The 13,125-nt window shown below is 33.1% G+C and overlaps 1 protein-coding gene across 1 annotated transcript; it reads left to right on the top strand.

The window, feature by feature from the left end:
- Window positions 1-8,705: 8,705 nt before the first annotated feature.
- LOC139871917 (leucine-rich repeat extensin-like protein 5) lies at window positions 8,706-11,776 on the top strand. Its single transcript, XM_071859669.1, has one exon. The coding sequence runs from the start codon at window positions 8,981-8,983 to the stop codon at window positions 11,333-11,335; it is 2,355 nt and encodes a 784-aa protein (XP_071715770.1). The 5' UTR covers window positions 8,706-8,980; the 3' UTR covers window positions 11,336-11,776.
- Window positions 11,777-13,125: the final 1,349 nt, after the last annotated feature.

Below are 13,125 nucleotides of genomic sequence, written 5' to 3'. Positions count from 1 at the left end.
TATATATTAATTAATGGATGAATGTGATTTCCATTATATTTATTAATAGATATACAAATGATATAGGTTCGTGAATTCAAGACCAACCCTATACTTGTTCAATGTCGTTCTATGTATTTTTACTACAAAATACATTAGGTGAGTTTCATTTGCCTTTTTTACCTTTTATATTTTTGGGCTGAGAATACATGCGCAATTTTTATAAATATTTTACGAAATGGACACAAGTAATCGAAACTACATTATATGGTTGAATTATCGAAATCGAATATGCCCCTTTTTATTAAGTCTGGTAATCTAAGAATTGGGGAACAGAAACCCTAATTGACGCGAATCCTAAAGATAGATCTATCGGGCCCAACAAGCCCCATCCAAAGTACCGGATACTTTAGTACTTCGAAATTTATATCATGTCCGAAGGAGGATCCCGGAATGATGGGGATATTCTTATATGCATATTGTGAATGTCGATTACCAGGTGTTCAATCCATATGAATGATATTTTTGTCTCTATGCATGGGACGTATGTTTATGAGAAATGGAAATATGAAATCTTGTGGTCTATTAAAATTATGAAATGATTATTTATGTTAAACTAATGAACTCACCAACCTTTTGGTTGACACTTTAAAGCATGTTTATTCTCAGGTACGAAAGAAATCTTCCGCTGTGCATTTGCTCATCTTAGAGATATTACTTGAAGTCATTCATGATATATTTCAAAAGACGTTGCATTCGAGTCGTTGAGTTCATCAAGATTATTATTAAGTCAATTATAGTAAGATATATTACTAAATGGTATGCATGTTGTCAACTTTCGATGTAATGAAAGATTGTCTTTTCAAAAACGAATGCAATGTTTGTAAAATGTATCATATAGAGGTCAAGTACCTCGCGATGTAATCAACTATTGTGAATCGTCTATAATCGATATGGACTTCGTCCGGATGGATTAGGACGGGTCGCTTCATCATATATCATAGTTCGATATTTTATAATCAAGTAATCAGTTTTTTAGTATTTATTAGATCATATTATTTGATAACTTAAGAGTAATTAGTTGAAAAATAGGCGAGCAAGAAAAATTGTTTGTCAAGTTTGATGTAAAGCGAAACACCCCCTTATGTATTAGTTTGTGAGCTAATACACGAGCTTGGAACAGATGTACAAAAGGTTAACTAATTTTTTTGGATATTTGGTTAAAGGTCTATTTTTCCTTTTTTTTTTTTTTTTTTTTTTTTTTTTGATAGATTTGGATTATGATTTAAAATTTACTCTGTCCGTTTCATAAAAAATGTTCAACTTTATTATTTATATTTATATATGTTTCATAATAATTGTTCACCTACAAATCAAACTAAAAAATGTTATTACACTTCTCAATTTACCAATATTTATTACTTTTAATTAATTATTTATAACTCAAATAAATTTAAGTTTTTCTTTGATTTAAGAGCAAAACTACAATTAAATCTAAGTAAAATTGTAAGGGGTTTTAATTTTTGGAAGGGAGAAAATATGATAGGCATGTTTAGCCGTTTAGGGGACAATTTCATCAGCCCAATGCACTATTTTCCTTGCATAAATATAGAGTACACATGATGTAGTTATTATTATTATTATAAATATATATTTGAGATATATTTGTCAACCACATATTATTTGTGATAATTCAATTTTAATTACACGCTAATAGGTAAAATTGAGGCGTGGGGTCCACGAACGTAGTAGAAGAATTGTAAAGCAAGCATTAAACAAGACCTTATTCTTTGTGTTGTCTCCGATTTCCCCGTAAATTGCGTTTATCCCACTCATTATTATGTGAATTCTTTGAGGCATTTTAAATTCCATTAATAAAAATGATCTGAACTTGAGTTTTGCCATATTTATTAAACACAAAACAAAAACAATCCTTTACCGTATTGACCAATTCTTTTTCAAATCAGCTCAATAAAAATGTCCGCATTAATAAGGTTGTTGGGATAACATCACGACTGGATAAAAGCAATCAGAAGGATGGTTCCAACGCCCGTTAACTTGCTTTCTTTGGTTGATTTTTTTAGGTGTGTGTTTGAGAGTTCTTTCTATTCTCTTGATACTTTTTGTCGCTCTTGTATGTTTGCTTCATCCGATATGTTTTGTTTAGTTTTTTTTTTGAACGACAAGCTTTGCATCAGTGTATCACTTATTTCAACGACACTCATCATTTGCACATACATGTGCGTTCGGGAGGAAACCCGGATCGCATTACAGGAACCCGAACCTTCAACCATCACGAGGGGCAGGCGGACCCGATTAGAATCCCTAATGGATCCGGGAGAAAACCCCCTGATGTCAATCTGGATATCCATATTTCAGGAAGATTAATTAATAGGATAGGCAGAGCGAGACTCGAACCCATTACCTAACCCCCGGCTCCAACACACAATGTGAAGGGGATGTCGTTGAAGCAATGCTTCGTTGGCGATATGTTTTGTGATAAGAGTTGTATTTTTTCCGTTGTGACTTGGTTGGTGTTAGCTATGTCTAATTTCGGTTATGGCTATAGTATGTTTTCTTTTAGCGAACCGTTTCGTATTTGGATTGGTTTTACCGGTTTAAAGGTTTCTTCATTTGTTGATGACGGTTTAATAATTTTGATAGCAATCGTCATTTTATCCAAAACATAAAAATAAATAAGTGGCGTATAGAGACATACACAAAATGCTCGGTCAAACATGACCCAAAATTTCATAAGAACTTCAAATACTAGTCATCATGTCAAACCATTATTGATAACCACATATTGGAGAACTCCAAATACTAGCCCCTTTGAACACCGTTATTTTCATGACAATGTCTAGACGACTCTTACGGATGTGCAGTCTGCATTTTTCAAACCCGTTGTTAATTAAAACTAGATAACTTTTGTTTTCAAGCAAATGCAATTGACTAAAATGCTGGTTGATAACACAAAAATCACGAACACCCTACCACAAAAGGTGACCATCTTAATATGGAGAACAAAAAGTAAGACTTTTAACAAGATGTGAACTCGACAAAACACGGAATGAACCTTGATTCGATTCTATGCCCATTACGCAATTCTACTACCGAAAATGTAGATCACATATTGGTAAAGTGGAATGTTATTTCAACTATTTGGAAACTAAACTTAAAATGGCGGAACCTTGTTTCACTTTTCATACAAAGCATCGATGAGGCTTTCGTTGATACATAAGGAATCACAAACACTATCTTATGCAAGACGATTTGGTTGGCAACTAAACGGGCATAAGGCTGCGCAATATGGAAATATCATAAGTTTAAAGTATTCTGCAACGAAGATTATGTCACATCTCTATTTATCTCAATACGAGCTAAAAGTTTTGCAGTTGGATATTGAAGAGACCTAAAAAGACATCGATCGTTTGACATCGATGGTTAATCAACCGGGCTATTATTTTTCACTATCAAATAATTGAACTCGCATCGACTCAATTCCTTGTTATTTTCAAACTATGCTGGTGTGTGACAAAGGTACTATGGTAACACCATACTATTGTTAAAACATTTATAGATTTTTAGGATCGGTAATTTTTTATATCTAATGAAAATTAACGGTTATAATGTTATTTTTTTACTTCTAACTTCAAATTAATGAATTAGTTAAGCATCTAAATAAAACTAAAATCAATCAAATTATTAATTCAATATAATTATATTATATATCTATATATCTAAATGAGAAATTCCAAAATGAATAGTAAACTTAATAGGTTTCACAAACTTCCAACAACCTTTGCCTTTTTTAAAATTCAACCCCACCCTTTCTAACACTTAACTTTATAGTTTTCACAAACTTACCACAAACTTCTCACACACAAACTCTCTCATTCACTATAAACTCGTCACACAATTTTTACTATCTAATAACTATTTATTATTATTATTATTATTATTATTATTATTATTATTATTATTATTATTATTATTATTATTATTTTATTATTATATTATATTATATTATACCTATATTCTAAAAGACATACGCCAAATGAATAGTACCCGAGGGTATTTTGGACTTTCCCCTTTTTTTTTCAAATTCAACCACAAACCACCCCACACTTTATCCAAAAAAACAATTCCACCCCCAAACAGGGGGTAAATTGTCAATTAACCATTCTCATAAAAAATCTTAAACAAACTCCACCCAAATATTCAACGGGTCATATCTTCGCCACAAACCACCCCACACTTTATCCAAAATAACAAATCCACCCCCCAAACAGGGGGGTAAAGTGTCAATTAACCATTCTCATAAAAAAATCTTAAACAAACTCCACCCAAATATTCAACGGGCCATATCTTCGCACTCGCAACGAGTTAAATTTTTCCGCCACCATCGTTAAACTCGAAATAATTTTAGGAACACAATGTCACTAGCTATACGCAAAACGGGCGCTTTTTAAAAAACGCTAAATATTTGGGGTACTTTTCATACACGTTAATTCTCCGTTAAATTTTTAAAAGTCGACAACTCCATAGCGAAACTCGGAGATGCACATATATTGTTAATTTTAAATAACATTTAAATCTTTCACGGGTTATACCTTTTAGTTCGACTCGAGTTGCGTTTCAACAACATCATCGTTAGCCACAAAAAAAATTTACAAACTAAACGCAATAAAATACATTAAAAACCGAACCCCGGCGCGAAGCGAGGGTTCGAACACTAGTTATATCTAAATGAGAAATTCCAAATGAATAGTAAACTTAATAGGTTTCACAAACTTCCAACAACCTTTGCCTTTTTTAAAATTCAACCTCACCCTTTCTAACACTTAACTTTATAGTTTTCACAAACTTACCACAAACTTCTCACACACAAACTCTCTCATTCATTATAAACCCGTCACACAATTTTTACTATCTAATAACTATTCATTATTATTATTATTATTATTATTATTATTATTATTATTATTATTATTATTATTATTATTATTATTATTATTCTATATTCTATATATCTAAAAGCAATAGGAAAAATGAATAGTGAAGTTCATAAGGTTTACAAAATTACAACAAACTTTTTTAAAAAAAAATTCAACCACACCCTTTATAATAGTTAGCTTTATAGCTTTTATAAACTTACTACAAGCTTTTCACATTTTATAATTTAAACATAAAACCTCTCATTTATTATAAATCGACCACATAATTATATTATACCTATTTACTAAAAGGTAAAATCTTACAAATAGTGAACTTTATGGTTTCTATAATTTTACAACAAACTTTCAATCTTCCGTAATTCAACCACAACCATTATTATCATTATGCTTTAACTTTACGTTTATTAGAAATCAAACACATAACATTTCATTTACTAATAATCAACCATATAACTTTTCACTTATTATAAATCGTTAATGTTGTTACTATTAATATAATTGTTATTTTTATGTTATTGTTATTATTTGATTTTTTTTACCCATTTCAGTTTATGCCATTTGCTTCTATTTTTTTTTTACTTTTCATAATCGAATTTAGCTAATGTTCTTTCGCCGCATCGCGAGGGCGCCACAACTAGTTAAAGCTTAAATGGGGATTTCAAGTCATGCTAGGTGTAACTTCGCCATGTGTATTTTCAATTTTCAATAAAATTAAAATAAGAAAATTGTACTATGTGCCACGTGAAACTGGGATCAATGTCAAAATGTCAATTGTTAAACGTGGAGGGGCCACGTCAAAGTCGAGGATTTAGATGCTTTGCTGGCATGCCTGTCTGTCACATATTGTCCAACACACTCATTTCACTTTCCACATCGCATTTTAGTAGGTTTGTACAACTCATTTCCCTTATCCATTACAGTATATTTTTATTTTTGTGATTATTTATTATTATTTATTACTCACCACTTTTTATTATATTTCTTTCAATACTTTATTCTCTATTCGTATTCGTATTATTTTGTATAGTAAGGTATTGATCAAGTATAAAACTATGATTATTCGGAGGGCAACTCGTAGCCTTTATTAAAAGACTAAAATCAACTCTTATTTTATTATTGTTTTTTTATCAACAAAAATCTTATTTTAAAATGTCAAGTTTAAGTTTGACTTTATTGAACAACAAAATGTCAAGTTTAATTGTTCATACAGTTTTACGTATCTTGACAATCACAAAAATATATTATATTAAAATGAAAATGAATATTCTTAATACCTATAAAAACGTCTTTCAAAATATTAAATAGGTACGGCAAAAAAAAAAAAAAAAAAAAAAAAAACTAAACGTAACATTTAAAATTACGTTTAAACATACCCAATATAACTTAATTTCTTAATTATAACTCATAATTACCATCAATAAATACCAATACCATATTGGAAAATAAGAAAATTTTGGATTAAAGTAAATATTTATAGTTAACAATTAGTTCAACATAGTGCATATATTAATATAAATGTAATAAGTTTAAACGTAGTTTATAGGGCATTATTTAACAATGTTCTAACAAAAATTCAAATTTAAACATGGAGTATAATTTAGTAAAGGGTTTTACTAACGTGTGACATGTGGCACACATTAAAACGTATTTGTTGATGTATCTATTGATGTACTTTAAAAAATATCATAATTTGCAATTAATTCTTTAAGAAATACCACTAATATATTGGAATTTGTATGGCTGTTTAATTATTATAAACTATTAGTCAACTAAAAATAAAAATAAGAGGTGATTTGAACTTGTAACTCTTAAATTATTTTCACTCTTACAAGAAGTTTATTTACATTTCCAAGTTTTACTATACGACTTTTGCAAATAAAAAATCTAAAAACATTTTATGATAATATAAAATAAATGTAATGTGATGTATATAAAGTAAAGAAAAAAAATAAAGAACGATGATAATATATTTTTTAGTCATGTATTATTTATGTTAATTGTCGATTAACGATTTACCAAAAGGCTTCTAGTCTAGCGGAGTTTAAATTACTCATCAGCCTTAGATTGTGAGTTCAGATTGTGTCAACAACTTAATTGAAGGTGTTAACCATGTTTTACTTATTTTAATACTTTGTAATAAATAACTCAAAACAACACAAATTAATTAATATTAATATGCAAACATATATAACAATATACGTATTTATTATGAAATAGGTCAATAACTACATTTTTTTGGAATAAAGTTGAATCACCGAATTAACAATTGAACAAACTTGTAACAGATTTAATATATTTGTTACCTTATTACGAGGATAAACTTAAACTATAAATTATACTCCGTATAAATTATGTATCAATATTGCGTTCCATTGAATATATTACGTCAGTATGTTTTAAAGGAATCACGAAAAGTCATTTCGGATTTTACTTATTTTCTTTCCAATTTTAGAAGCGGTTGGTACCAATAAAATAATATAAAGTACACATACGGACAAATTCATATTTGCAGTTCGTGCCCATATACTTCTACTTATTTTCAACATGTGCACGTACTTTTCCAAATGTATTAAACACAACGCGAAGAAACCTTAGGCTGCTTTTGATGAAAATGAATGATTTAACGCTAAATGGTTCATAATCTGAATAGTTCAAAGTCTCTGAATAAATCTGGTTCCGAATGAAAATAAGATGTTAGATAATCAATTTGAATGAACGATATGAATTAAGTCAAATTACCTTATTAACTTGTTACATAAATAATAATTTAATATACTTGTTTTAAGTGTTTTGAATATGATTTTATGAGGATATTACAAGTAATTTATGTGGTTAATGGTTAAGGGAGTGTTTCAACTCTGAATTGTTTAGCACCGAATGCTGTCAGATGTCAGAAATAAACGCTCTGAATGCTTAATGGTTTAACATTTTCACGACGAACCATTCAATTAAGAGGTAAACAATCACACCATTAGTTAGTTTAGAACCTAATAATTCTGACATTTAGTTGCATCGGTTACAAAAAAAAACATCTTTAAAAATTGAACGTTTGTAGAATGTAAAAATATAAATTGTAATCGTGACAATGAACAAGAACAGTGTTATATCAAAATAAAAGAAATATGGTACTTGATAATTTATACAAATTACAAATCCATTGTTATATTATCATTTACTTATCCATATTGATTGCTATGGAAAGGTTAAGCTCGAGATATTAGCACAAAAGTTGACGTTGATATTGAACACACACTATATTATATATGGTCGTATGTGTTAGTCAATATTCTCAAACTTTATCAAGAATTAGAGTGCATTTGATAAAACATAATGATTATGTATTATATGGTTTATAATATGAATAACTCAAAGGTATTGATTGAATCTGGTTCTTAATGATAATAAGTTCAATTTTGAATGATTCTATGCAACTTTTATTTTTATTTCGCATATGTCTTTCTGAAATTATAAATAACCGCACGAAATGTTTAATAATTTATCATACAATGCTAAATCATTATATTAATAGCTAAACAAACACGCACCTGCGACCCGCCCTTAGTATCGATACCATGCAACATTTTATAAATCATTCTATGGTGTTATACAAAACCTAGTTGTGTACTTAAAAGGTTATGAATCATTCTATGGTGTTGTACAAAACCTAGTTGTGTACTTAAAGGGGTTAAAGTGTAAATAATTTGAAAACCTAATATAAGCCAAGTTCACGCCGGTAAAGCTGCCGGCCTCCGTTGTTGAATTGAATTTGTGAATAAATAGCCATTTCCTACATTTTAGAAAGAGAAAGTGTGATATTATCTCATAATAATAATAATAGTGGGTGGGTTTTGAGCTGTGATTTAGCTGTATCCTTTCTCTATCTCTCTCTCTCTCTCTCTCTCATTTCATATCCCCCATTTCTCTTCACACGCTCCCCCAAATCTCAAAACCCTCATTCTTCCAAAAACCTCACCTCCATTGTCATCTTTAAAATCAAATTTTTATTCAATTCAAACATCATATCATATGTCTGATTCATTCAAATGAAGAACATTTCATCACATTTTTTCAATCTTATCTACTTTAGTTTTCTTCTTATTTTTCTGTTGTCGTTATCATCTAGTACTCGTAGTATTTCCGATAATGACGGCGCCGTCGCGGGCTCTGGTCCGATAACCGACGGCGAAGCGCTGTACATCCGGCAGCGGCAGCTTTTGTACTACCGTGATGAGTACGGTGACCGAGGAGAAAACGTGACCGTTGATCCTTCGTTAGCTTTTCAAAACCCTAGGTTGAGAAACGCTTACATTGCTTTACAAGCTTGGAAGCTAGCGATACTTTCAGATCCGAATAATTTGACTACCGATTGGGTTGGATCTGACGTTTGTAGCTACACTGGAGTGTTTTGTGCTCCGGCACCGGGTAATCGTTCCGAACAAACAGTCGCCGGAATTGATCTCAACCACGGCGACATTGCTGGTTACTTACCGGAAGAGCTAGGGTTACTTACTGATCTAGCTTTATTTCATATCAATTCGAATCGGTTTTGTGGAACAATTCCTCAAAAGTTTAAAAAGTTGAAGATATTATTTGAGCTTGATATTAGTAACAACAGGTTCGCCGGTAAATTTCCTTATGTTGTTCTTAATTTACCCAAGTTAAAGTTTTTAGATATCCGATTTAATGAGTTTGAAGGAAATGTACCTAAAGAATTGTTTGATAAAGACTTGGATGCTATTTTTATCAATCATAATCGGTTCAGATTTGAATTACCGGATAACTTCGGTAATTCACCGGTTTCGGTTATTGTTTTAGCTCATAACAAGTTTCACGGGTGTCTTCCAGCGAGTATCGGTAACATGTCGGGTACATTGAATGAAATTATTATGATGAACAACGGGTTACGGTCATGTGTACCCGATGAAATCGGGTTGTTGGATCAAGTAACAGTGTTTGATGTTAGCTTTAATGAGTTGATGGGTCCGTTACCGAAGAGTATTTCGGGTTTGGTAAATGTTGAGCAATTGAACATAGCAAATAATTATTTGACTGGGACGATACCGGAGAGTGTTTGCAGGTTGCCTCGGTTGGACAATTTTACGTTTTCGGATAATTTCTTCACGGGTGAACCACCAGTTTGTTTGCGTTTGGCTGCATTTAATGATAGACGGAATTGTTTGCCTGCTAGACCGGCTCAACGGCCGGCTAACCAGTGTAGGTTGTTTGCTTCGAAAAAGATACATTGTAGTGCTTTTAGATGTGCGCCATTTGTTCCAGCTTTGCCTACGCCACCACCACCGTCTCCTCCTGTTCCTGTCCCTTCGCCACCTGTCGTGACTCCTTCGCCACCTGTTGTAACCCCTTCACCGCCAGTTGTAACGCCATCGCCACCGTTTGTAACCCCTTCACCTCCATTTGTCACTCCATCACCTCCTGTTTATACACCACCATCGCCTTCACCTCCCCCTCCTCCAGTATATTCGCCTCCTCCGCCACCACCCTCGCCTCCACCAGTTTATTCCCCACCTCCACCCGCGTATTCCCCTCCACCACCGCCGCCATCACCCCCACCACCGGTTTACTCACCTCCACCTCCTCCACCTTCACCACCACCACCTGTCTACTCACCTCCACCCCCTCCACCATCACCACCTCCACCATCACCGCCACCCCCATCACCTCCTCCCCCAATTTACTCCCCTCCACCGCCTCCACCATCACCACCACCATCACCACCACCACCATCTCCACCACCGCCACCACCAGTTTACTCTCCACCTCCACCCCCACCCCCACCATCGCCACTTCCACCGTCTCCCCCACCACCAGTAATGTCACCGCCTCCACCGTCTCCTCCACCACCAGTAATGTCACCGCCACCACCTCCCCCTTCACCCCCACCACCTTCAATAACACCACCATATTGTGTTAGACCATCTCCACCACCGCCACCACCACCTAGTGCATCCCCTCCACCACCAACTACTGCATCCCCACCACCACCCTTACCTTATTACTATAATTCACCACCTCCACCGCACTCCCCACCCCCACCACATCACTCACCACCTCCACCTACTTATTCATCCCCACCACCGCCGCCAGTATACCATTCTCCACCTCCCCCAGCCCATTCTCCACCGCCACCATCACCACCTCCTTGTATAGAACCGCCACCGCCACCTGCTTGCATTGAATACTCACCGCCACCACCCTCACCATCACCTCCTCCACCAGTCCATCACAATTCACCACCACCACCAAAACCAATCCACCATCCATCACCACCACCTATCGTATACGAAAGTCCACCACCTCCGGCACCATCATATGAAGGCCCACTACCACCCGTAGTCGGGGTCTCATACGCATCACCTCCTCCACCACCCTTCTATTGATTCTTTCAATGTAATTCTCGTACTCAAAAGTCAAACATTCCCTGCAATTAAACTACCGCCACCACCATTGTTGAAATATAGTCATCACTTTGTAGTGATGACAAAACATCAAAAAGATTAAATTTTTTGCGGGTATTAAGTTACAGGATCATCATCAGAGAATACAAACGGACGATGAAGCAGGAAATAGGTAAAAGGAGGATTATTTCCCCAATATTTATACAAATTTGTTATGGGATAAATTTGATTTGTGAAAATAAATTGCCAGGGAAAATTGTAGTTTGCAGACAAGTTTTATGTATAGAGAAACATCATCTATCTTCATCAGTTGATGTTCTGGTTTCTCGTTTTTTCTTCTTCTTTTCTTTCTTATTTGTTATTATCGTACTTATGGTTTTTTTTTTAAATTATATAGTATAATCATCATTATTAACATTTTTACTTGAATTCATTACTTATCATCTTCCTTGTGGCCTAAGATCATTGATTTTTTTTTTGTTCCTCTTTTGTGTTTGTGTTGACTTCTATTTGTATGATGATCTGTACATACTGTCTTTTAGTTTGACTTACAATGATGTAAATTGATTAATTTGATTAATGGTTATTATTAGAAAATTAACAGATCTTGAAATTTGAATTGGGAACAACTACTATACTTTAAATGTCCACCTCTATCTCTAATTGATTGTCGATTTGTTGAATATTGAGGTGATTCATGTGATCAAAATGGTCAACTTTCATTGGATCATTACTATTTTTCTTTTTATTTTATTTTGTGATCCAATGAAAGTTACAAAGTATGAGTGAATGCATAAATATTGGTGGGAGATTTGGACAATGACCTACTGGCCCTAAATAACAACTTTCTTCTTGAATTATTTGCCTTTTGACAACCTGATTTGGATAGCATATTTTTGTATGTACAACTGTTAGGAAAATGACTATTTTGGCATGCAAAGAAGTCAGGTTATAGTTGAAGAATATTAATAATGAGATATAAATGTATAATTTTATTTATAGAATGAAAAACATACATCTAGCTATTTCTTGACACATGTATACTGTTTGGCTCTCACAACTACGATATTCGGTTCCGAAAATAGAAAGTCATTCTTCTATCTCGGTTAAAACAATATACCTCTGCCATAGCCCATATGTCACGATCTTTTTATCAATCTCATAAATCATTTTTTTTTTTTTTACAAGATCTGCATTTTAGACTACTAAGTATACGAAGCATAGAAGTTGGAACTTGCAAGTACACAAATTGTTAAATCATGCAAGTATCGTTATATAAGCTGTTTTGGGGATCCAAAATATAATATATGTGGTTGCTTCAAGATTTCGGTTCATTCCACATTGGGATTCAATCAAGTGGCTTGTGATAATTTTTTTAACTTCTCCCAAAGTATTTTTTAAATTTTAAAAGAAAATAATTAGTAAATCGACCCTCACATTCATATAACTAACATGTTAAATACACAATGTCCAACATCAATCAAGTCTTGTATGATTTTGAAAGTCATTATTTTAACATGCTAGATTTAAAAAACACTCCTGAACCTGAAAATGTTATAATTATAAAGTTGAAAGACATAAAAGTGTTGTAAAACAATGAGCATATATTAGCATCATTCATATTTAATAAACCATGACAATGTGTTGTTGTCTCATTTAAGACATATATATCTATTCACAAGCATGTAAGTAGGCAACCTTGAAATGACCACCTCTTTACATATGGCTGGACCATGGTTCATTATTTTTATCATGCCCTGAAAACATGACTA

This window comes from Rutidosis leptorrhynchoides, chromosome 10 (genome assembly GCF_046630445.1).
Source record: "Rutidosis leptorrhynchoides isolate AG116_Rl617_1_P2 chromosome 10, CSIRO_AGI_Rlap_v1, whole genome shotgun sequence".
NCBI lineage: Eukaryota > Viridiplantae > Streptophyta > Magnoliopsida > Asterales > Asteraceae > Rutidosis > Rutidosis leptorrhynchoides.
Note: the sequence above shows the minus strand (reverse complement) of the source record. Positions and strands in the feature narration are given on the sequence as shown.

What these genes read in the sequence shown, in the direction of transcription:
- LOC139871917 (XM_071859669.1), top strand. Translation starts at nt 8,981, where the DNA reads ATGAAGAACATTTCATCACATTTTTTCAATCTTATCTACTTTAGTTTT.